Raw genomic sequence first — 27,699 nt, 5'->3', positions numbered from 1 at the left:
TGCACATTGGCATTAGTTCATTTTGCTGAGAAGACAAATATCTTTGTGTTCATTGTAAGTCTTAAAAACTATTTGTTAGTTAAGCAATAGATTGGCTGTGCGGTAATTAGATACAATAGCAGAAGAGTTACATGCTTGGAATTTCACCCAACTAAATATAACATTATTTTATCTGGTGATAAGGTTGGAGTCTGGGATTTTGAAAAAGTTTATGAAAAGAAAGTTTATGGGAATATACATAGTTGCATACTCAATCACATGAAGTGAGTCCTATTTTTCTCCTCACTTTTTTATGATTATTCTTGTACAGTTTCTACATACTAGTGAATTTTTTATTTTTCTCATACTATAAAGATGACTTTTATCTTAATATAAATAGGTTCAATATGAGAAATGATAGTACAGTATATGGGGCATCCTCAGATGAAACACTCAGTTGCACAGACTTGGAGACATGACTTTTATCATCATTGATGAATATTAACCCTAACGGATGGCAAGTTTGGCTTGATTCAAAATAAATTTTTCTAATAATATTTAATACGATAGGCTTGGGCCTCCCTGGATGTATGTGAGTGCGGTTAGTTTTCTATGTTCCCTAAGTTCGGTCTTTGTGCAAACCATCTCCAATATCTTCATCTATAGACTGTTCTTCTATAGCAAAAAAATCTCGGTTTATTTTCTTTTTTCCTGATTTTTAGTAGCTAGTTTTCTTCCATTTACCCTAGTTTAGTGCAGTTTAACTTGTGTGTACTAAGTAATGAATTACAATGCCATGGTTTTGATTGTGATGCGAAATTTCCTATGTAGTAATGAACAAAAAGATAGTGCTGGGAAATTATGGTGCAGAACCTCTTGACTGTTTTGATTTGATGAATATAGTTGCAAGAATTGTAATTTTTTGATTTGATGAATTGTAAATTTTTGATTTGATGAATTTGGCCAACTTCATTGTATGCAGATTTAAAAGAAGATGGTTCTGCTTTTTGGAGGAGTGATCAGGTCATTGCACACAAGGAATCAAATATGCAGGGAAATTTGTCTGTTCTTCCTGGTTCAGCATGGAGATCATTATCAATGGGAGAACGAGGCCCTTTGGCCTCGCCTGATTTGAGAGATCTTCCTTCTGATGGCCAGTCAAGAACATCAGATTTTGGCTGACAACAGTCGTAGAAGGACCTAATTAATGATTCAGGAAGTATACCTAAATGGAAATTTGGTAATGAGCCCATCATTAAAAGGCAATTGTCTGTAGTTTTGGATAGGGAGCAGGAACAGCGTAATCTTTCTCAGCCCCCGCCTGAAGAATTGTTCCTCTTTTACAAAGATCCTCGCGGCGAAACACAAGGGCCTTTTTCTGGTGTTGATATTAGAATGAATTTTCGTATGTATGTATATACTTTTTTGTTAACAAAAATTATATTACTAGCATTATTAATGACAATATCATTTTTTTGATTGTTTTTATTTTAAATACTTCTTTTATCTATGGTTTATATCACTTTCCACTCATGAATCTATGGAATGAAAATGATGTCTAAAATGTTAAAACACATCGACTTTTGCAAGTAAAATCGATGTTTAAAATGTTAAATAAGAACTTTGACATCGCTACATCAAGGAAAACCGATGTGATATATAACATATATCATCGTATCTTGGAAGTGAACTGATGTTTAAGGTCCTCTTTAACATCGCTTCCACAGACCAACCGATGTACTATAGAATTTAAGACATCATTTTTTTAAGAATCTGATGTCTATCAGTTAAAATTTCTTCCCTGTTATATATTTATAGTGCTTTTTAACCTCCTAAATACCATTATTCATAATCTAGTTTTAACATGTTATTAAAAAAAGGGCTAATTGTACATCAGTTTGCTCAGAAAACCGATGTCTATGTTAATCTTTTACATCGGATAAAAACCGATGTTAAAGTCCCCTACCTTTCTCTACACATGCGAAGACATCAGTTTGAAAAAAAAAGACATCGGTTTATAACTGATGTCTAAGGGCATTTTTCTAGTAGTGTGACTTGATACCCCTAGGAGATCCTGATGATCCAAACCCTCAATTCACTAAGGAGATAATGAAAGCTCACATCTCAAGGAAGTTTAAGATGCCCACCATCAAAATATTAATAATAATGTTGATGTACTCGAAACTTTAGCACAAGTTTTAGGTTGTGATGATTTAAATCAAGAGAATAATGTTTGATAGTGAAAAAGAAGAAGAAGATGGCATTGATATTAGTAAACCTCTTAATATCGTTGTATAAGGAAATCAAGAGGAACAAGTTGATGGTTAAGTTGATATTTATGATCCAATAATTTAAGATGGTCTTGACGATAAATAGAGTTTTTTTATTATTAAACAGTCTTGGAAAAAGATCTTGAATTTTAGATTTCTTTTTTCTTATAAAAGTTGAATTTCATGAATGTGAATGATGTGAAAAAACATGTAATAATCTTGAACTTATTTAAGGATGTCTTTGATTGTGAAGAATTGTTCCGGGAGTTAAAAATAGTAAGAACTATTTTACCAAATAAGACAACACATATCATAGAGATATTGAATTATTTAAAAATATTTGAATTTCAAAAATATTTGTATTGGTTACATGATATCACTGACTATACAGGTCACACTTGCATATGCTGAAACGAGTTTCTCCAAGTTAAAATGGCTGAAATCATACTTGAGGTCAATTATGTAATCTGGGAGATCGAATGAATTAGCACTTTTATTCATAGAAAATATTTTACTAGAAAATATTGATTATAAAAATATTATTAATGAGTTTGCTTTAAAGAATGCTAGAAGAACAATTTTCGAATAATTAATCTAATCCTTGTACTTGTTGTATTTCTTAACAATTTTCAATTAATTTTCATTATGTAAAAAATATATTTTATGCACTAGTATTGTTTTTACAATTTTTAATTGATTTTTATTATTGCAAATACTTTTATATTTTTTTTATTTTTTGATAGAATTTTTTTGAATTATTAGGGCACATTTTTTAGAATTTGTACGAGCAATCTAAATGTAAGGCGCCGCTCTGAATATACTGTTTTTTTGACAAAATCAAAGATTGCATTACTCGATTAAATCAGAAACCAATATGGACTCTAATTCAATAGGAATAGACCTCCTATCGAATACTCGACCTGGGAAAGAACATGACTCTCGAGTTATAAAGTGAGCAGCCATGTTAGCAGGTCGGTGAACAAATAACACCTCAGTGTTTTAACTTAATAACTAAATTACGACACTCCATGATATTTGTACCAAATGGAGAGGTCATGGGGACCTTACTTCGAATGGCTTGAACCACCGTCAAACAATCTGATTCAATTACTACCTCTCTCCATTGCTTATTTTTGACCCAGCTGAGAGCCTCCTTGACAATCACTGCCTCTGCAAACTCCACCCGTACATGCCCATGACAAATCTCAGACCATCCCTGTACCACACTTCCTTTTGCATCTCGTGCTAATAACCCAATTCCAAACTTCAAACAATCAGCAAACAACGCGGCATCGACTGAAATCTTGACTTCATTCTGTTTTAGTTTTGCCCAAGAAACCGCTCCATCCCTACTGTTAACGTCTCGGTATAGAGTCCGTTGACATTACTTGAGCTCCTCTCCATTCTGCAAGAAATTGCTTCGCCGAGTAAACTAACTGGTTTATTGATGTTGTAATTTGATTCCACACCACCTTGTTATATGCCTGCCAAATACTTCAGCAAAGAGTAACAATATCACCATGATTATCCTTATCTGTTGTGACTAACATTCGCTGTAACCACCTATCAAAGCTAACATCAGTCGAGAACTGATACCCTCGACCTCGTTTCCTCCAACATTGATCTGCAAAAGGACACTGCACTAACACATGTAAAATTGACTCCCCACTTCCAATGTAAAATGGGCATATCACATTTACTGGGACACGTTTAGCAGCTAACACCTCTCAAGTTGGTAAACTGTTAGATAAAGCTCTCCGTACCATATTCAAAACTTTCAATGGCGCTTTTATTCTCCAAACCAATTTCCACAAACTCCTATTATCTGCTGTACTCCCCAACCCTTTTTGACGTTGAAGCATTTCATATGCACTTTTGACTGTATACTCCCCATTAAAATCCTCGTTCCAGTATAGAACATCTTCCTCTCGACTACCCCCCACCACAGTATTTAAGATGCACCGCTGGTCTCGAATATTAAACATATCCTCAATAATTTCATTGTCCCGTTGATCTCCTTCTATATTCATTAGCTGAGCAACAGTAGCATGATCCAAACCTTGAACCTCAGTTGTAATATATGCATTCGATGCATCATTAATCCATGGCTGATTTAAAATCCTGACCTTATTTTCATTGCCTACCTTCCACATCGCCCCTGAACTGATCACTATTTTAGCTTCACAAATGCTCCTCCAGAAATAGCTGAAAGAGATTTGTCCTAAGTCCAATCATGTATGATGATTTAGGAATAACTTTTATGTAATCTGTTTTGATTTCATTGATATTAATAAAAGACTTGTTTTGGTTTTATTGCGAGCTTTATCTATTTAAGTGTTTAAATAAGATATACCATAGTTTAGAGTAAAGCTTTTTATGGATTATGATGAGATCATAATAATGAGACTTAAAAGATGATAACTCTAAAATTAAATATTTCCTGGTTGTAGGATTACTAACTGGTAATTAGTAATCCGCAAAGATTGGTACATACTATGCTTGCTTCATTATGAAGGATGTCTGTTCTCATAGACATTTGTGTGGTGACACTATAGCTAGTATGTAGGTGCTTATTATAGAATAAGTTCACTGAACATGACTCACACAGGTGAACAACCAATGGAGTTCACTCACGTGTCAGCAGTTGTTCACATAGTGATAGTTTTACAAGTATCCTTAGACTTGAAGTCATCATAGTCATCTTGTGTACACTGAACTATGCTTTGGTTTAGTTCTTAGTCTCCAGGGACAATTATAAGGGCTCTACTGGGTATAGGAATTTGTACACGAAGATAGTGTATGATCAATAAAGGATCTACCCCTTCCAGTGAAGGAAGAGATTGTTCAATGCTGATCCACTTATGCTAGTTCAGGAATCTCTGGCCAGAATGAATGAAATTAGAAAGGAGTTTCTAATTTACATTAAATAAAACTAAGCATAGTGAATGGGAAAGCAAATGATTAAATAAGATAGGCTTGACACAAGTTCCATGCCTTGTATTGAATCGTGACAGTCCAGGGTAGAAGGAATTGATTGTACGGTAATTACTCACTGAATAGGTTCTTGGTATTCTAAGCAATGAATTCGTATTATCCGGATAGTCACGATATGCTGAGAAGTATCCCTCACGATGTAGAATAAATATGATTAATTTATTAATTAATCATATTTAATGAATTAGAGAATTTATAGAAATAATGATAAAATAGTTTTATTATTATTTATTTCTACTACCGGCTTAATATTGAACCTACAGGGTCACACCATAAAAGAGAATGATTTAATGGTGGAGGAATTAATTAATAATGGCTGGTAATTATTTATTTGTGAAATAAATAATTAATTAGCAGATTTAATAATTAATTAAATGAGATTTAATTAATTCTTAATATTATTAATTAAGAATTTAATTTTGGAAATTAAATCAAGTGAGAGAATTATTTTTCTAAAGTGTTTAGAAAAGGGATTAATGATTAAAAGGTGTTTTAATTATTAGTTAATTGGTTAATAAGAATAATCAATTAAAGGGTTAATAATAATAATATTTTATGGAAAATTTTCAGCTAAAAATTTTGCCTATAAATATACTATTATAAACCCTATTTGCCTCAACCCAAATAATTAACCCTAATTCTAAAGTAGAACAAGAGGGAGGCAACTAATTCTCTCAACCTCTTCCTCCTCCATTACATTGATCTCTTGGTGGATACCGGTGGAGTGCTTCATACTTGAGGAGCAGCTGTTAGGGATCTCCGCTCATCGTTCTTGGATTACTATTAAAGACCTCCATCTTTCCATTAACGTAAAGCTTCTTAAGGTAAACATACTGAACAACGAATTAAATATTATTTTTCGCATGGATCTTGCGAAGGGTTTTGTTTTTTTTTAAGATTTAAATTTACGTTTTCGTTGCGTTTATGTTCTAAAAACCCTTCAATGGCATCAGAGCTACTTGTGAAATTTTTTTAATTCGTTTATGTGTTTAACTGTTTTCGATATATGAGCATGTACGTGATTCGCCATGATTTGATGTTGATATAATATGCTTATATATGTATGGTTTTGAATATATGATATTTATGTGAGTTGTATAATCATAAGATTATTATGTAATCTGTATATATACTGATATATACATGATTTATGTTTGTTCTAATTATGAGAATCATATTAGATACGGATTCTGAATTGGCTGCTGCAGATTTGCTGAAATCTGGGTCTGGTGTTCGATTTACGCAAACGAATACCCTATTCCATAGGTAAACGAGCGTTTGAACAAAACTGATAGCGAAAACTATCAACGACTTGTCTGTAAGGCGTTTGACATCGTTTACTGCCCGTAAACAGTGATTCTTGTTTTTCTGATTTGATTCTGATTTTTCTGATTTTTGTCATATTTTTTTTATGATTAGATCATGGATAATATGATATGTTAAGATCAGATTATGTGCTTTAACATGCTTTTATGTGTTGTATGAGCATGGTGGATGGTTATAGCCTTTCGACCTTAGTGTAATGGTTTTGGCTTTGGTTTTAAATACGACTTGCATGTCGTCAATCTTTGTAATCATAAATCTCAAATGTAACTCGAGTTATTCTTGTAAGTTCATTAGATTAGTTTTACTTTCAATCATGTAATGTAATTGAAGACTCAAGAAGGCTATCCAATGGAGGTGATACAAAGAAAAGACGAGACATACAAGAAGTCTAAACAAAGAAGAAGACTTATGTAATAAGTAGTTGTATTTATTTCCATCACCATATTAGATTGACCTTGATCTTTATCATGAGCTTGATAAAGATCACATAGGATGGGGCCATAACCAAACACATTTACTTTATTGCACTTTACATTTACTTGTTTATTTAATTTTATATATGAGATATATGCCTATGTTTACCATGCGATGATAGATTTAGGTGAACTTAAATCAATATAAGGCGTGCTCTAAAAAATCTAGAATAGGAATCGTGTCTTGCCTTGACAATAATATTATGAATACAATCATGAGATTCTTGTATTTATGAAACACGTAATTAAATATTAATTTTCAATATTGAGAGAAAGAGTGATTCTGTCAAAAGCAGATTTCTATCTGTAAGAAAGGGGTATTAAGTGACGCATCTTGACAATGCTCCCCCCGATCTGGGAATCATCTGATTATCGATTATTGATTTGAAATATATAATTTAAAAGGAAGAATCTCTTTATAATATGATTATGATTGTAACATAATATAATCCCTCTAAAATTAAATAATATCAAGTAGTAATTGGCCAATGACACAACGAGCTTGTGTCGGTCAAAGCCTTCCAACATGGTAGAAAGTAGTTCTCATTTTTAAATCATTTTCGATTCGTGCTACAGCCGAGGGATTTGATTTCAAAATAAGAAATACTTCTCTATTACATAGAGATGTGTACATTGAATTAGAATCTAAAGGTCGTTACGTGCTACAGCCGTGGGCCGTTGGAGACTGATTCAATTGTACGAAATGTTGGGTTATACTTGACTTAGAATATTGAGTTTGTCGTAAAAACCGAAACCCTCCGCAGGATCCATGCAAAAAATAATATTTAATTCGTTGTTCAGTATGTTTACCTTAAGAAGCTTTACGTTAATGGAAAGATGGAGGTCTTTAATAGCGATCCAAGAACGATGAGCGGAGATCCCTAACAGCTGCTCCTCAAGTATGAAGCACTCCACCGGTATCCACCAAGAGATCAAGGCATGGAACTTGTGTCAAGCCTATCTTATTTAATCATTTTCTTTCCCATTCACTATGCTTAGTTCTATTTAATGTAAATTAGAAACTCCTTTCTAATTTCATTCACTCTGGCCAGAGATTCCTGAACTAGCATAAGTGGATCAGCATTGAACATTCTCTTCCTTCACTGGAAGGGGTAGATCCTTTATTGATCATACACTATCTTCGTGTACAAATTCCTATACCCAGTAGAGCGTTATAATTGTCCCTGGAGACTAAGAAGTAAACCAAAGCATAGTTTAGTGTACACAAGATGACTATGATGACCTCAAGTCTAAGGATACTTGTACAACTATCACTATGTGAACTACTGCTGACACGTGAGTAAACTCCATCAGTTGTTTAGCTGTGTGAGTCATGTTCAGTGAACTTATTCTATAATAAGCACCTACATACTAGCTATAGTGTCACTACACAAATGTCTATGAGAACAGACATCCTTCATAATGAAGCAAGCATAGTATGTACCGATCTTTGCGGATTACTAAGTACCAGTTAGTAATCCTACGACCAGGAAATATTTAAGTTTAGAGTTATCATCTTTTAGGGCTTATTATTATGATCTCATCATAATCCATAAAAAGATTTACTCTAAACTATGGTATATCTTATTTAAACACTTAAATAGATAAAGCCCGCAATAAAACCAAAACAAGTCTTTTATTAATATCAATGAAATTAAAACAAATTACATAAAAGTTATTCCTAAATCATCATACATGATTGGACTTGGGACACATCTCTTTCAATCTCCCACTTGTACTAAAGCCAATTACTCTGGTATCTAATACCCATCTTGTCTTTATGACGATCAAAGTGACTTTGAGAAAGTGGCTTTATGAGTGGGTCTGCTATGTTGTTATGTGTGTCAACTCTCTTGACGTCTCCTCTTTCAATACAATACAAGAAATGTTACCGGGCTCCCACTAACCTTTTTGTAGACACATGGTTCATCTATGTTTTTTGATAAAACCAAACTCTTTCATTGTCTCATCAAAATGGATGTTCCATCTACGAGAAGCTTGCTTTAAACCATATATGGTTCGCAGCAGCTTACACACTAGGTGTTCATTTCCCTTGGAAAGAAAACCTAGTGGCTGTGTCATATACACTTCTTCTTCAAGTTTCCCATTGAGGAAGGCCGTTTTCACGTCCATTTGCCAGATCTCATAGTCGTAGTAAGCAGCAATCGCAAGCAAAATCCGAATTGATTTTAACAGGGCTACAGGCAAAAAAGTTTCATCAATGTCAATCCCTTGCCTTTGTCTGAATCATTTTGCCACGAGCCTGGCCTTATAGGTCTCCACCCGCCCATCTGTTCCAATCTTTCTTTTGTATACCCACTTGCACCCAATAGGGTTAACACCTTCAGGCGCCTCAACCAGAGTCCATACTTGGTTGATATACATAGATTCCATTTCGGATTTCATGGCACTATGCCATTTCTCTGAGTCAACACTACTCATAGCCCCATTATAGGTCACAGGGTCGTCATCATCAATGATTGACAACTCATTATCATTCTCAATGACAAGGCCATAATACCTCTCAGGTTGGCGAGACACTCTCCCTGACCTACGAATGGGCTGTTCCACAGAAGGTTGTTCAGTCTAAACAGGTGTTTCCACTTGATCCGTAGTAGTTTGTGCTTCTTGAACTTCATTAAGTTTAACTTTGCTCCCACTATTTCCTTCAAGGATAAACTGCTTTTCCAAGAAGGTAGCATGTCTGGAGACAAACACCTGATGATCGGTGTAAAAGTAATACCCTAAAGTCTCTTTAGGGTATCCCACAAAATTATATTTTACAGATCGAGATTCCAGCTTATCTGGGTCAACTTTCTTGACATAAGCTGGACATCCCCAAATCTTAACGTGTTTAAGACTCGGTTTCCTTTCTTTCCATATCTCATATGGAGTTTGAGGAACAGATTTGGAAGGCACCTTATTCAGTAAATATGTTGAGGTTTCCAATGCATAACCCCATAGGAATACTGGAAGATTCGCATAGCTCATCATGGACCGAACCATGTCTAACAAAGTTCGATTTCTCCTTTCAGATACCCCATTCAACTGTGGAGTATATTGAGGAGTCCACTGGGACACTATACCATTTTCTTTGAGATAATGTAGAAACTCTCCATTCAAGTATTCACCACCTCGATCTGATCGAAGAGTTATAATACTATGTTTGGTTTGTTTCTCCACTTCATGCTTATATTCTTTGAACTTTTTAAAGGCTTCAGACTTGTGTTTCATCAAATACACATATCTGAATCTAGATCGATCATCTATGAAAGTAATGAAGTATGAAAATCCACCCATGGCTTGCGTAGACATTGGTCCACATACATCTGTGTGTACCAATCCTAGTAAATCTACAGCCCTCTCTCCATGTCCACTAAATGGAGATTTGGTCATTTTACCCAATAGACAAGACTCGCATATAGGATATGATTCAAAATCAAAGGGGTCAAGTAACCCTTCCTTATGAAATGTCCGCAGTCTATTTTCACTAATATGACCAAGTCCGCAGTGCCACAAGAAAGTGAGATTTTCATCATCCCTTTTTCTTTTATTAGTATGTTCAATTTGTAGTAAATTATGCTCTACGTCACATACATACAGACCATTTTTAAAATACCACTTCCATAAAGAACGTTATCTTTAAGAATTGAAAATTTATTAATCTGAATAACAAATGAAAATCCAGCCAAGTCTAACATGGAATAGAAATAATATTCCTCACAATCGAGGGAACAAAATAACAATTATTTAGAACAATAGTCTTGTCCATAGGCATATGTAAATGAAATGATCCTACAGCTTCAGCAACAACTATTGCTCCATTTCTCATCCGTAGAATCACCTCCTCTTCTTCAAGAGTCCTACTTCTCCTTAATCCCTGCAACGAATTGTAAATATGAGAACCACAGGCGGTATCTAATACCCAAGTAGAAATTTGACTTAGTGACATATTAACTTCGATCATGAACATACATGAATCAGAAGCGGTAGTCTCACTACCCTTCTTCTTCTTCAATTCTGCAAGGTAAACCTTGTAGTTCCTCTTCCAGTGCCCCACCTTGTTACAGTGAAAGCAAACAGGTTTGCTCTTGGGGTCTTCAGCTTTTGGTGGAGCTAGATTTTTCTCACCTACTTTCTTCTTCTTGGAAGGGTTCTTCTTCCTTTTCTTAGGATTGGAACCTTCACCAATTAGAAGAACAGAACTCTTCTTAGGGGGAAAATTCGATTCCGCAGTCTTCAACATGTTGTGGAGTTCAGGCAGGCTGACATCCAGCTTATTCATGTGAAAGTTTACAACAAACTACGAGAACAAACTCGGAAGTGATTGCAAGACCAAGTCTTGGCTCAGCTCCCCATCCATGGCAAAACCAAGTTGTCCAAGATGTTCAATCAAATTGATCATCTTAAGTACATGGTCATTCACAGATGATCCCTCAGACATCCTAAAACCGAACAGTTCCTTCGATATCTCATATCGAGCTTTCCTCCCTGCCATATCATACAACTCTTGTAGATGCATAAGGATAGTGTGAGCATCCATATGCTCATGTTGCTTCTGTTGCTCAATGTTCATGGAAGCTAGCATGATGCATTGAGCAACATTTGCATCATCTATCCACTTACGATACACAACATGTTCATCATTATGTGCATCACTAGCAGGTTTAGTAGGCTTAGGTGAGTCAAGCACATATTCCAGCTTCTCAACCCTGAGAACAATTCTCAAGTTTCGAAGCCAGTCAGCAAAATTAGGACCAATCAACTTGTGAGCATCTAGTATACTCCGGAGTGATAGTGCAAAAGACATAACGAATATAGTAAATCTGTAAATGATGAACACATAACAACACTCATCACATATTCAATTTCATTTCAAGACACTATATGAATCGGATCTTTATTCATAAGTGGCTCCCACTAGTTTATCTAATTTATACAACCCCTAAGTGAAAATTAAGCATTCATAATGCTAGTGGGAATAGGGATCCTACATTCCATCACACAACCTCGGCTGTAGCACGAAACGTCATGTGATGTTCAATAGGCAGACAACTCTTGTCAATTACATCTTATGTTATTCCCTAATAAAACTTTAGCCTCTTGAATAATTGAGTCACGGCTGTATTTAAGATTTAAATTTACGTTTTCATTGCGTTTATGTGCTAAAAACCCTTCAATAGCTGGTATTGTTACCCAATTTTGATTTGAGGAAATCACTGTCTGGAAAATACAAGGCTTAAAACACTTTGCTTGTTAATCTATTCGGTCGAGCCATAAACCTCCAACCTTGTTTCCCCATAAGTGCAAGATTAAAAACTCGAAAATTTCTAAATCCCATCCCCTAGTCATCTTATGTTTGCTTAAACGCTTTGAGTTCAACCAATGAATTCCAGAGCTTGAATTCTCCTTAACCCCCCACTAATATTTTGATAAACTCCTTTCAAAGTCCCTTCTGATTTCTAATAGTAATAAAAATGTACTCATGGCGTAGGTAGGAATGGCTTGAGCAACATTTTTAATTAAAATTTCATTGCCTGCTTGAGAAATCCAACTTTCCTTCCATGACTGAACTCGATTATTCATCATTTCTTTCAAAAACCCAAGAACCTTCGCTTTATTTCTCCCAACCATATTAAGTAAGCCTAAATAAGTCACATCATATCCAGCTTCTTTCATATGTAATACATTGCAAACAGACTCCCTACACTCCCTGTCAACATTCGTACTAAAAATACCTGCAGATTTCGAATTGTTGGTGAGACGGCGTAGCTATATGAACAGTTACGTGATAACTCAACACGAGAACAATACTAGAACAAGACATGTTAATAATACTATGTCTACACAAGAAATAAGGAAGAAATGAAGATAAGACAAATATAAAGAATCAAAAGATTAGAAGAAGGCTTGAAGTATGTCTACAGGTCACTAAAAGAAGTTCATTAATATGTTCATGCCTCAGTGAAGAATAAAGGTTAAATAATTTTAGGGTTTCAGAAATGATGAAGATTCATTGTATAAGTACCACCGGAAGATTTAAATGTATTGGCATTGATTGAAGATAGACAGTGTTCGATGCATAGGAATCTGAAGAATTGAAGACATGTATAGACAGAGGTTAAAGAAGACAGTCGCAATCTTGAAGTTATACTCACTAACATGATTTCATTTATATGTTCAAACGTCAGTGAAGAACAGTGAATAAAGTATTCAAAATTGTAGTAGCAATGCAGATCACTACTAGAAATATGGGATCAGACATCGGTTCAGAACCGATGTTAAAAAAAATTTGAACCGATGTCTTCGCGTGTGATGTTAAATGTCATCAGCCTTTGACATCGGTTAACAGCCGACGTTTGTTACAGTGCTATATATCAGTTTTAAGATTAAATGTGATGTCTTTGCAACAAATTTCAGCTTATATTACAGTATTTCTAGGTGAATATGGGTATATTATGAGGTATTTATCCATTAAAACATGAAATCTACAAGCTCTAAATGCCATTTATTAAAATTCTTTCAAACAAACCGATGTGAAATGCTAGATCAGACATCGGTTAGATTAGTTGCCCGATGTGAAATGTTTGATCAGACATCGGTTAAGTTAGCCCCCCGATTTGAAATGATGGATAAGACATGGGTTTTCTTCATGAAACCGATGTTAAATCTTTTTGTTTAACATCAGCCAATTTCTCTAACCGATGTTATTTGATTTAAAATATATTGTGTTTCTTTTCAGAACCGATGTCAAATGACTATTTCACATCGGTTTTTTTAGTTCTTTTTCGTTTAATATTATTTTACATGATGTCTTTTCAGAACCAATGTTGTCTAAGTACCAGAAAAGATTCTACTGAAAGTACATTTATTTATTGTCAGTTAGTGTTCAAAGCGATGAAGTTATTGCAAGCTTAATAATATAATCAAGGCTATAATACGAAGACCTGAATCGAAGTTAGTCATTTGTGAACCAGACCAGTTGCACTAGGCGTCAACAGTTCGTGAAAGGAATCTGGGTATTATTAACTTAAATAAATTTATTTAATGGCCTGTTTGGGAAACTGGATTTCAATTGAAATTCTGTATTTGATCAAATAAGTTGTTTGAGAATTTGGATTTTATTTAAAATCTAGGACATTCAAATATTAGTATAAATATGAGAATTTGAAATGACAACTCAAATTCTAACTCAAATTCTGTCATTTCAAATCCCTCGTTTGAAATTAAATGCAAGTTTCCAAACGCTCTCTAATGGACTTTAATATAATTTATTTAATAAACTTAAATTAATTTATTTTATAAAATTTAAAAAAGTTTATTTTATAAATCTAAATTAATTTATTTATATAAGTTACATTTAAGTTTATTTTATAAATTAATTTAGCTATAATTTAAACTTAAATAAAAAAAACAAAACAAAAAACAAAACAAAAAAGGGAAAAAACAAAAAAAAGGAAAAAGAAAACAAAAAATAGAAATAAAACAGGCGACCATGTTTATGTTGTTTACAAGGGAAACCATGTTTTTTTGGTTAAGTACAATGTACTAGTGTACACTACGGTCGTAAGTTACATAAATCTTGCAAAAGAATCTAAGGCAAAAATATCCCCCCACCTGGTTGCAAGTTAGTTTTGTAGGAATAAAAACTAAGTATAACTTGAAATTCTCTCCTCGTTGCAAGTTTGAATTGGAAGGAATAATTCTAAGTGATATTCCCCTCTGGTCGCAAGTTACAAAAAAATACCCATGGTCGCAAGTTACTCCTCAGCCACAATTTTATTGCATAATAAATTAATTTGTGTTGTTCATTTTTAGCCACATATTTGAATTGATATAAGTCTACACTCAGCAGTAGATCACATTCAAGAATTCATTTTGTATTGTTCAGTTCATCTTATCTCCCAAAGAGCTGAAGAATTGAAGGTATCGTATTCAAACCCCCCCTTCTACGATACTTCGGGACCTAACAATTGGTATTAGAGATGACTGATTGATACACAAATCAGGATCCTGAAATAAATTTATTTTATTAACTTTTCATTTACATAAATTTATTTTGTAAATTTGATTAAGAAAATTTATTATATAAATTTAATTTAAATAGGTGTATTGTATGAACTGAACTTAAACAAATTTATGTTATAAATTTAACTAAATTTATTACTTCAATTTTAGTAAATAAAAGTTTTTAATTAAATTTTTTTTCTCGATTTTTTTTTCCAGTTTCAGAAGCCCATATTGTTTTGTATATTAACTGCCATTTCTTGGAGTTGCGTTGTCAACTAACTGCCAGTTTGTTTTATCACTTCGGCAAACAATGTTAGATATATTTGAAATGCCATATCTAATCTGTTGTGTTTAGTTTCAGAACTTAATATCATGACTTACTGGAAATCAGAACTTACTGAAGTCAGAACTTATATCAGAACTTCAGGCCGTCAGGATTTATATCAGGACTTAAGTGCGGATACTTCAGATAAGGAAAGCAGCTGATTTACAGGAAAAGATCGTGACTAAAACAATATAAGATATGTATGAAGAGTTAGAAGACTAGAAGACTTGTAGAAGGTAATATCTGATTGATATATTTTAGGAAACATAATTATATTCCATATCAATTAGAAGATATCTTGTAACTGTGTACTATATAAACACAGATTAGGGTTTACACTATAAGTGTTATCATTCACGAGAAAGATTATACATTGTAACCTAGCAGCTCTTAGTGATATTGTTCATCACTGAGAGAGAACAACTGTTATATTGTATTAGAGTTTATTTTATTGAATATACTTGATTACTGTTACATACTTGTGTTCGAAATCGATTTGATTGTATAAACATTATATTCAACCCCCTTCTATAGTGTTGTGTGACCTAACAAGTGGTATCAGAGCCTCTCTGTTGATATACAAACAGTGAGATTCAGTTTACAATCATGTCTGAAGAAACACAAACCCCAACTAAGCCCACCAAAACTTAAGATACTCAAAACAATCAAACCCACAGTCGATATGAAACCATTAGGGTTCCCATACTAAGAGCATCTGAGTATCCTATATGGAAGGTAAAGATGGCTATGTTTCTGGAAGCCACAGATCCAGAATACCTTGAGAGAATTAATGATGGACCATATAAGCCTACCAGGCTTTCTGTTGCAGTTGTTGATCAACCATCAAAGATGATACCAAAGGAGAAAGGTGATTACACAGCTGAAGACATCTCATCTATTTCCAAGGATGCAAGGGTAAGGCATTTGGTGCATAGTGCAATTGACAATGTCATGTCAAACATGGTAATTGGATGCAAGACTGCAAAGGAGATATGTGATGCTTTGGAAACAAGATGCCAGGGAACTGATGCAATCAAAAAGAACAGGAAGACTATACTCACACAAGAGTATGAGCACTTTGACTCAAAAGCTGACGAGTCATTAACTGATTTATATGACAGGTTTGCCAAACTCTTGAATGATCTGTCACTGGTGGACAAGGAATATAATCTTGAAGATTCAAATCTAAAATTCCTTTTAGCTCTTCCTGAAAATTGGGATTTGAAGTGTACTACCATAAGACATAACTATGACCAAACTGAAACTACTCTTGATGAAATTTATGGTATGCTCAAGACTCATGAACTTGAGATGGATCAAAGGAGCAAAAGGAATGGAAGAAAGTCAAAGAAAGTTGCTCTTAAAGCTGAGGAGGAATCTCCTAAAGTCATTGTCTCAAAGAGGGGCAAAGGAAAGGCTCTCATCATACATTCTGATTCAGAGTCATCATATTCTGATGATGATGATTCAGAATCTGAAAATTTATGAAATGGATGTTGATGCAGAGATGATGCAACTGTGTGCTCTTATGGTGAAGGGTATCATAAAGATAGCCTACAAGAAATTTAGAAAGGGCAAGAAGTTTTCCAGGAAAGGTGGAAGTTCTGAAAAGAAAGGGTTCAGAAAGTCTGATGGCAAAGGAGGAAAGTCTGACAGAGGAGACAACTCAAATGTCAGATGCTACAATTATGGTGAAAGAGGCCACATCTCTCCTGACTGCAAGAAAGGAAAAAGTGATAAAGGCCAGCCACTTATCACAAAGAAGAAAAATTGGGCAGACACTTTAGATTCTGAAGATGAGGTGAACTATGCCTTGATGGAAAATGCTGATAGCAGTACTGATGCTGCTGAATTGAAGGTACCTCAATCAACTTTTGCTTTTCATACTGATGATATTTCTGAGCTAAGATTATATCTTAAAACCATATTCATTAGTTTTAGAGATCAGACTTTAACAAATGAAAGATTAACATCTGAAAGTCTTGCTCTTAGAAACAGAAATGACTATTTAAAAAAAGAGTTAGTTATGTTCTATCAAACTCAGAAAGAAAGATATGAGGCTTTGTATGTTAGAGATGAAGTGCTAAAATTGAATAAATCTCTTAAATCTGAACTTGAAAAGGAAAAGGAGATAATCAAAACTTGGACTAACTCTGGAAGAACAACTCAAAAAATTTTAGAAAATGGAAATCGGAAAGAAGGACTAGGTTATCTAGATGATAAAGAAGAAAAGGAAACTGTGTCATCTAAACCAAACTTTACCAAGAAAGCTGAAAAGCCTAAAATTAATCCTATCAAGTTTGTGTAAAATTCTGATAAGTCAAAATCTGAAAAGGTGATAGACTCTAAAACAGAAGTCAAAGAAAAGTCAACTTCTGACAAATTAAAACAGGATAAACCAGCTGAAGTAAACATAGGTTTAATGACAAAGAAGCAGCTTAAGCATAAGCTGAAAGAGATTAGAAATGTGAACAAGGTAAAGAAAGCTAGGAAAAATAGGAATGTAAAGGAAGGTGTGAATAAAAGCAATAATTATATGCCTGTTACTAATGCTCCTAGAAAGAAATGCTATAACTGTGGAAACTCTAACCATCTTGCTTCTTTTTGCAGGAAAAATAAAGATATAAACTCTTTACCTCCTAGATCAGGATTTAAGAGTCAGTCTGTTAGGTTTAAACCACAAAATCCTTGTTTTCATTGTGGTAGTTTATGGCATTCTATTTATACTTGTAAGGAATATCATAGTTTGTACTATGATTATTATCAAATAAAACCTTCTTTGAAGAAAGTTAGTGTAATTCCTTCTAGTTTAAATTTTGATGCAAAGTCTGATATAAAGTCTGATAAGAAGCATGTTAGCATAAACTCTGAAACTAAATCCGATGCAAATGCTAACAAACTTAAAAAGGCCAAAGGATCCAAGCAAGTCTGGTTCCTTAAAACTAACCAATAGTAATTGCAGGGCAACATGAAAAACATCCTAGTTCTGGACAGTGGATGTTCAGGACATATAACTGGAAATAAAGCCCTGCTCTCAGACTTTATGGAGAAAGCTGGCCTAGGAGTTTCTTATGGAGATGGCAACATGGGAAAAACTATGGGATATGGCAATATCAATCTTAGGAATGTCATAATTGAAATAGTAGATCTTGTCTCAGGACTTAAACATAATCTGCTAAGTGTGAGTCAAATCTGTGACAGAGGTTATCATGTGGATTTCTTTGAAGAACACCGTGAAGTTGTAAGTCATTCGATAGGCAAAGTGGTTCCGAGAGGTTAAATACATGGTAACATATATGAAGCCAGACTTTCAACGAACTCTGATGGTTCTGCAATCTGTCTGTTAAGTAGAGCATCAATTCAAGAAAGCTGGAATTGGCACAAGAGACTCTCTCATTTAAATTTCAAAAACATAAATAAGCTAGTAAAGAAAGATCTTGTGAGAGGACTACCAAAATCAGTATTTTCTCTGATGGCCTTTGTGATTCATGTCAAAAGGCAAAACAAAGAAAATCTTCATTCAAGAGCAAAACTGAATCCTCAATTCTTGAGCCTTATCACTTACTGCATGTTGATCTATTTGGTCCAGTCAATGTCATGACCATTGCAAAGAAGAAATATGTTATGGTTATAGTGGATGAGTATACAAGATACACTTGGGTGTATTTCTTGCACACGAAGAATGAAATAGGATCTACACTAACTGATCATGTTAGACAGCTGGATAAGATGGTCAAAGATTCTGTTAAAATATAAAGAAGTGATAATGGCACTGAGTTCAAGAATTCAATCATTGAAGAGTTCTGCAAAGAGCATGGAATAAAGCAGGAATTTTCTGCACCTAGACTCCACAGCAGAATGGAGTTGTAGAAAGAAAGAACATGACTCTCATTGAAGCTACATGAACTATGCTTGATGAAGCAAAGCTACCAACCTACTTTGGGCTGAAGTTGTGCAGACTGCTTATTTTACACAAAATGCTACACTCATAAACAAGCATGGAAAAATACCATATGAGATGGTGAAGAAAAAGAAGCTAAATCTGAAATACTTTCATGTATTTGGATGCAAGTGTTTTGTTCTTAAGACTCATCCTGAACAACTGTCAAATTTTGATCTAAAAGCTGATGAAGGAATTTTTGTTGGATATCCACTTTCCACAAAAGCCTTCAGAGTCTACAATTTAAGAACATGGGTTGTCATGGAATCTATCAATGTATCTTTTGATGATAAAAAGATAATTGGACTTGAAGATTTCAATGATCATGATCAGCTGAGATTTGAAAATGAAGATTTAAATTCTGATTCTGTAAGTTCTAATGACCTAAATCCTGATCATGTAAGTTCTGACGGGTTAAGTACTGATGTCATTGAAACTGTGGTAACTACTCCAAGGGAAAATGCATCTCTTCAGGGGGAGCAAGCTGATGAACCTACCACATCTCAAGACTCTCAAGAAGTATCAGAACCTGTCACTGGTTCTTCAAGTTCTGATTCATCAAGTTCTGATGAGCCAAATTCTGATAATTCTAGAAACTCTGATTCTTCAATTCCTGAAGGATCCAACTCAAATTCTGAAATTTTAGAGAGCATAACTTCAGGGGGCATCAGAAAATGCTGATGGAGACATCATGGATCATGGGGGAGGATCCAGTTCTAGAGATCAACTTCCATCTGCAAGGAAGTGGACTAAATCACATACACCTGACTTAATAATTGGAGATCTTGAAGCAGGTGTTAGAACTAGAACAGCAACATCAAATGAATATCTCTATCATTCCTTTCTATCTCAGACTGAACCAAAAAAAGTGGAAGAAGCTCTTCAAGATGCTGATTGGGTTTAAAAAATGCAGGAAGAGTTAAATGAATTTGAAAGAAATAAAGTCTGGACCCTAGTTCCAAGACCAAAGAACAGATCCATTATTGGCACAAAATGGGTGTCTAGAAACAAAACTGACAGTGATGGCATAATTACAAGAAACAAAGCAAGGTTGGTTGCTAAAGGTTACTCTCAACCAGAGGGTATTGATTATGATGAAACATTTGCTCCAGTTGCTAGATTGGAAGCCATAAGATTCTTTTTGGCTTATGCTGCTAAAAAAAGTTCAAAGTCTTTCAAATGGATGTGAAAAGTGATTTTCTCAATGGAGAATTGGAAGAAGAGGTATATGTTGAACAACCTCCAAGATTTGTATATCCAAAATTTCCTAATCATGTCTACAAACTCGATAAAGCACTTTATGACCTTAAGCAAACTCCAAGAGCATAGTATGAGACTTAAGCTCAATTCCTTCTGGAAAGTGGATTTAATAGGGGCACAATTGACAAAACTTTGTTCTACCTCAACCATGGAAAAGACTTACTTTTGGTACATATATATGTTGATGATATCATCTTGGGTTCTACAAATGCCAAACTCTGTGAAAGGTTTGCAAAGCTAATGCAGTCAAGATATCAAATGAGTATGATGGGAGAACTTAGCTATTTTCTGGGACTTCAAGTCAAGCAAAATGAAGAAGGTACTTTCATAAATCAATCCAAGTACACGAGAAATTTACTCAAGAAATTTGGAATGCAAGACAGTTCAACTGCATCCACTCCCATGGCCACTGCAACCAAGTTAGATAAAGATGCTGGAGCATTAGTAGATATTACTAACTACAGAGGTATGATTGGCTCTTTACTCTATTTAAATACAAGTAGACCTGATATCATGTATGCTACCTGTCTTTGTGCAAGATTTCAGGCTGATCCAAGAGAACCTCATCTAATAGCTGTGAAAATAATTTTCAAGTACCTCAAGGGTACAGCTGATCTAGGATTGTGGTATCCTAGGGAATCAGATTTTAAGCTAATAGGTTACTCAGATGCAGATTTTGCAGGATACAAAATAGACAAGAAAAGCACTAGTGGAAGCTGCCAATTTCTTGGAGGCAGATTAGTTTATTGGTTTAGCAAGAAACAGAAATCAATTTCCACATCAACTGCAGAAGCAGAATATATTGCTGCAGGAAGCTGTTGTGCACAGATTCTTTGGATGAACAATCAGTTACTGGACTATGGGTTAAAATTTTTTAAAATACCCATTTACTGTGATAATCAAAGTGCTATTGCTATGACAGGTAATCCAGTTCAACACTTAATGACAAAGCACATCATCATTAGGTACCATTTTATAAGGGAATATGTGATGGAAGGTACAATGGAATTGTATTTTGTCCCAATAGATCAACAACTAGCAGATATCTTCACAAAACCACTATGTGAAGCTACTTTTACAAGACTGGTAAATGAACTTGGAATGGTTTCAGGTTCTTTCTCAAAATCTGTTTAGTTTTTGTTCTCATGCATCAGACTTTATGATTAGTGATTACAAATTGTCTTATCTCCATGTAATTTGTGCTTATATTGTAATATATTTAATACTGATTGTTATCTGATGTGATTCTATATACTCTGATAGTGTGTGCATGTTTTTTGACTATTCATTTCAATGAAGATTATTTGTTAGATGCTGACTTAGTAGTATTTAACAAACTGTGTATCCCATGTTTGAATTAGTTGTTTATGTGGAAATCCATAAAACAAGCAAACTCTGATTTTGGTCTTAGTCAAATTTACTTTGTGTATCTTATTACTAAGTCAGAAACTAGATTATTGCTTCTTATTTGTCAAATTCTGATGTTAGTAAATCTTAAGGATGAACTACATGCTTGATAAGCCTCACTTATCTGAAGAAAACAAAAGAAAACAAATTGAAATCAGGTACTCCTTTGAGATCTAGAGTAAATATGTGAAAGGGAAGACCCAAGTGCATTGCTGGTATTAAGTTATATGCATTAGAAAAGCAAATAATTTTTTCTTGGTGACTTTTCACATTCTCTAATTATTGGAGAAATACTCTGATAATAACATAAATCCTGATAGCAGTTGTGACTCATTTACACTGAGAAGCCACTGTAAAAAGAATGTCAAAAGATGCATAAAATGAGCACAAATAGTTGAGGTGGACTCTTGCATAAATTTATTCTATAGTAGACTTCAAAATTAAAGACATATTTTAAGCATTTTTCTTAGTTATGCCTTATTTCTAAGATATCTGAAGTTTATCAGACTTTAATCATTTTCTGATCATTTGCAAATGCACACACTCTCACTCCATATGAATGATGAAAATTACTGTGGTGATTAATTTGTTTTTGACAAATTGTTAAGTATTATTTACATAAATTCTGAGGACAGGTTCTGATGAAAGTTCTGATGATTAAACTCTAAAGAAACCAGTCAGTATTTGTATGAAGAATTACAGATACAGTCATTCACTTTTTGAGTACGGAAGCCATGTTCTGATGACCATTAAATTCTGATAATAGTCAAGTTCTGATGCAAATCCTGATGGAAACTCTGATGCTTACGTGGCATTAGTTAATAACTTGGCTTATTTTTAGTATTTACTGTAACGATTATATTTTGTCAGAAAATAATTAAGTGAGATAAAAACAATGATAATCATTTTGTTTATGGGTTGTGTGTGTGGTTTGATAACAGCATGTGAGCAATAATTACTGCACGCTTACCGTGCCCACTCATTACTTTTTGACTGTTTCCATGTTGCCAGGTGTAAAAAGACTGTTCTGCTTCACAAAATTGACCGTTGTCACTTGGAGTGTATAAATAAGAGAGTTAAAAGATTTTACAATCTTTTACCTACTATTTTTTATTTTCTAAACTCTCTTATTCTCTCTCTCACTCTCTAATATTCTCTAAAGCTTTTTCTTACAGGCATTTTAACAAACACCTTGTGAACACACATTTTCTCACTTATTTCTCTACAGAAATGGCACCCAAAGATCTAATCTATGATGGAGCCAGGTTTGTTCCTAATAACTACATGGCTATTCTTTCTAAGGACGAGGCTCCTTCAGAACTTCATTTCGTCCAAGACTTTCTTGCTCGAAGTGAAATAGGCTATGCACTGACCCAACCCCAGGTACTCTCAGGCAAGCAAATACTGAAGTTTTGGAGGACTGGTGTTTATGATGATGGTGGAACAGCTGGGTCCCCAAGTATTATCTTTATAACATGAGAGGATGAGCATATGGTGACTTTGTCAACTGTTCGACAAGCACTACATTTTCCAGAAGATTGCACCTTCAATTCATCAGTTGAGGAGCCGGCTCTTCAACAAATGATGGAAAATCTAGTCTATGAAAAGTTTTTGGCAAAGCTGGGACAATTGAAGAGACCCCATATCAGGAGGGAGTGGAGTTTCTTCTTTGACTGTATTACAAAAGCTTTTTCCAACAAGTGCTCAAACTTTGATGCTATACCATAATGAGTCAACAAATCGGGTATGCCCTTTTGAATCAAACTCATTTTGATTATGCAAGTGTTGTTTTAGGGTTTATTGGTAATATAATGAAAGAAGATAGCAATATAGTCTATTTTTCTAGATTTTGTCAACTTATTTATACTTTCTATTGTCCTGATACATCATAATTCTTTAGTGAGACAATTGAATCCTTTAAGCTACACAAAAGGGCTTTCACTTACTTATTATCTACTAATAATAAGAAGACTACACTAAGACCCCTTCAAATTCCTCAATCAGTTAAACAATTTTTAGTAAATGTTGATCCTCAAACATATAGTTCCATATATCCTGATATAGCACCAGTACAATCTCAACCACTATCAGCACCTACAACAAATACTCAACCAGCTCAATCCTCACAACCACAGCCAACCATCAGAACTTATTTCCAACCTGCACAATCTTCTCAACCACAACCATCTGCTACAACATCAGGACCCAAACCTTCAAGAGCAAAATATGTTCCTAAATCTCCACCAAGAAGAAGGAGGATGATACTAAGAGATGAGTCTGATGAAGAAGATGAGCAAGTCCAGGTTCATGTATCAGAACCTGTGATAGTGAAAGCTGAAAATGTAATTTTTCAGAAGGAGGTAGCAGCTGAAAAGGATATTTCTCATAAGGAAACTGAAGCTGAGGGTTCTAAAATCTTCAAAAGGAAAAGAACTTCAAGTTCTGATGCTGCTCAAACAACACATCCACCATCCAAAAGATCAAAGAAGAAGAGAGTAGGGAGGCATCTGGCACAACCTCCATCTGAGGATACTGATGAAGCTGAGGAAGGGGATCAGGAATCTCTGACCTCATCAAAGCTAATAGTGATTGAAGCTTTGCCACCTCCACCTCAGGCTGAAGACACTGTTCAGGATACAGTGATCACACCTCCTGTCTCTCCAATAAAAGAAAATTTTCAAGTTGAAGATTCAGGATTAAGTCCTGAAATTGACCTTCAAAGGCTGATAATTCCATATGTCCTGTTTATGGAAGCTCCACAGGGACAAGTGACAACTCCACCTGTTTCCCCACTACATGCTGAAGTTCCAAATACTCCCATTCTGGATGTGGAAACAGATGAAGTTGTACCAGAATCTCCAACAGTCACACTCATACTTGTGTTATCAGAAGATGAAGATTTTCTTGCAAGTTCTGGAGAGTCAGCTCTAGTTAACACACCAGCTCAAGTTCTTGGAAAAGAGGCATTGATTAAAAAGTTTGTTGAACAAGATGCTCCTGTTCCATGGGAAGAAACTCATAGAGGAGTTGAATGAACCAAGAAGTGGAATGAATCTGATTTTGTTCCAAGCTCTAAAGTTCTATCAGAACATATTGCTAAAGCTGATGAGTTGATGACAAACTCTGACTTTAAAGCTCAACTTAAAGTCACAGCTCTCAGTACTAAAAGCCTTCAAGGTCAACACTCCATTACTCATGCTAAGGTTGATAAGCTACAGGAAAATGTTGATAAGCTGGACATGATGATCAAGCTGGACAAGAACAGGTTTATCAGACCTATTCATGAGAAAGTAGAGGCTATTGAGAAGGTTCAAGAACAACAGGCTAAACTGACTGAGGTCCTGCAAAATCAAGCCTCTCAACAAGCTCAACTGAATGAAATCCAATCTTCAGTAGAAATTCTTTTATCTTTACTCCTACCAGATGATGCTAAAAAGGGGGAGAAGGTAATGAAGTCCAAATGCTTAACTAGTCAAGTACTGAAGAAGAAGGATGACAAAGAAGATGACCAGGGAAACCCTAACAAGGGAAAAGGTCAAGGTCAAGGGAAAAGCAGCAAAGTTTCTTCAAGGAAACTATTTTGTGATGCTGGCAAATCTTCTACACAGAAGAAGACAAGTTCTGAAGCTGTAGATGCTCAAGCTCTGATAGCAAGTTCTGATAATCAAAATCTGATATCAAGTTCTGATTTTCTCATTCAAGGTGATAGTCAAGACTCTCAGAAGTTTTTGCAAACTCTGAAGCTCAAGGGAAGAGAGACTACAGTCTATTATAAAGATCCCAAGATTTAGACACTTGATGAAGAAATTTCTAGAAGACTATTTCTCAAGCGTAATCCTGGAATGGATTTAGAGACTTTAAAGGAGGAAGAAGCTAGATTTGCAGTTGAGAAGACAAATCTTAAATCTAAAGCTTCTAATGCTAAAAAAAACCTCCAAGGCCTAAGGTAAAAGGTATTGTGATCAAGGAAAGCTCTGAGGCTTCAAAGCCCAAAACAAGATCACAAGTTGATCCCAAGGATAAAGGGAAAGGAAACATTGATGAACCAACAAAGCCACAAGAAATGAAGATTCCTCAAATCCTGATGAAACCTATATGCAAACTGGTTCAAGTATTTGATGATGCTACTGCAATAGATGAAACTGTTCAAACTCTGAAGAGAAGGAGGATAACTGAAGAATCTAAGACAACCTCTGACACAGCTCAAGTTGTTCAGAATGAAGAACAACAAGCTACATAAGAAACAGAAAATTCGGATCAAGTCATCAAACCATCAACCTCTGACAGTGCTCAAGTTGATTTGAACAAATTGACAGTTTCTGATAAGAGAAAACTCCTATGGAAGAATGTTAATCCATCAGATCCTAAGAAAAGCCAGCTGCTATATGATTTCATGACTGTTGGATTGAAAGCCATAGAAGCAAGAGACAGAGCTGGATTAGGTTCTGAAGAAGCCAAGATCAAGACAGGAGTTGAATTACTTACAAGAGATCCATTCTTATTGACTGACAAAACTCTTGAAGAAGTTACACAAAAACACCTTAATAAGGTTATATCTGTTCAAGTGGTACTGGATTCTCATGATAAAAGTAATGTCAAAGAAAAGCTAATTTTTGTTTCTTGAAGATTGAAGAACATACATGATGTTAGAATCAGATGTGCTGAATAAATCTCTGAAAGAACTTCAATTCTTTCATTATCTTTTGGAGATAAAATCTGAGATTACTAGGAGATGGTCCAATTTAATCATGAAGACCATAAGGGATAAAGCAAGAATTTCTGGATTAAGGGTTACAGAATTTATTCCAAATATAGTTAAAGATGATGGAAGTGAAATTCCATTGAAGAAGGATTATGCTAAACTTGAAGTCATTCTGAAAGAGAAATGTCTGTGCTATAATGAAGACTCATATCACCCAAGAGTAATCATACTTGGTTATGGTTTAGAAAGAAATCATATCTCAGCACTAAGGACTGCAATCTACCAGATTGGAAGTCAGGGTGAAGAATTGAAGCAAGTCAAAGCTACACTAGCTCAAGTTCTGAGGAATGCAGAAGAAAAGCTGATATCAAACTTTGTCAAGAATCACTCTGGATTCAGATTGACTCAGTAAATTTGGTAAAAGCTAGAAGGACTGTAAGTTGTAGTTAGTTTTCTAATTAAACTCTCATTACATTTGTACTTAAATTTTTTTGACATCATCAAATCTATTAACTTGTATATTTTTTATAATTTATAAGTTGGGGGATATTGTTAGATATATTTGAGATGTCATGTCTAATACGTTGTGTTTAGTTTCAGAACTTAATATCAGGATTACTGGAAATCAGAACTTACTGAAGTCAGAACTTATATCAGAACTTAAGACCGTCGGGATTTATATCAGGACTTAAGTGCGGATACTTCAGATAAGGAAAGCAGCTGATTTACAGGAAATGATCGTGACTAAAATAATAGAAGATATGCATGTAGAGTTAGAAGACTAGAAGACTTGTAGAAGAAAATATCTGATTGATATATTTTAGGAGACAAAATTATATTCCATATCAATTAGAAGATATCTTATAACTGTGTACTATATAAACACAGCTTAGGGTTTACACTATAAGTGTTATCATTCACGAGAGAGATTATACATTGTAACCTAGCAGCTCTTAGTGATATTGTTCATCACTGAGAGAGAACAAATGTTCTATTTTAAAAGAGTTTATTTT

The 27,699-nt window shown here is 34.6% G+C and overlaps 1 protein-coding gene across 1 annotated transcript; it reads right to left on the bottom strand.

Moving 5' to 3' along the window:
* Positions 1-1,234: 1,234 nt before the first annotated feature.
* Positions 1,235-4,402, bottom strand: LOC141674558 (uncharacterized). The gene is made up of 5 exons (XM_074481267.1): positions 4,013-4,402; positions 3,846-3,917; positions 3,638-3,733; positions 3,313-3,564; positions 1,235-1,357 (listed from the first exon to the last, which is right to left on the bottom strand). Exons 1-5 carry the CDS (start codon positions 4,400-4,402, stop codon positions 1,235-1,237), a joined length of 933 nt encoding a protein of 310 aa, XP_074337368.1.
* Between the last annotated feature and the right edge of the window lie 23,297 nt (positions 4,403-27,699).

This window comes from Apium graveolens, chromosome 7 (assembly GCF_009905375.1).
Source record: "Apium graveolens cultivar Ventura chromosome 7, ASM990537v1, whole genome shotgun sequence".
Lineage (NCBI taxonomy): Eukaryota > Viridiplantae > Streptophyta > Magnoliopsida > Apiales > Apiaceae > Apium > Apium graveolens.
This window is presented reverse-complemented; position numbering and strand designations above follow the sequence as displayed.

Bases quoted from the DNA above. Each gene is read 5' to 3' on its own strand.
- LOC141674558 (XM_074481267.1), bottom strand. From the start codon at position 4,402: ATGTGGAAGGTAGGCAATGAAAATAAGGTCAGGATTTTAAATCAGCCA. The intron at 3,918-4,012 runs GTACGGAGAGCT...TTACATTGGAAG, and splicing joins CATTGAAAGTTTTGAATATG to TGGGGAGTCAATTTTACATG. The intron at 3,565-3,637 runs GTAATGTCAACG...AAACTAAAACAG, and splicing joins CAGAATGGAGAGGAGCTCAA to AATGAAGTCAAGATTTCAGT.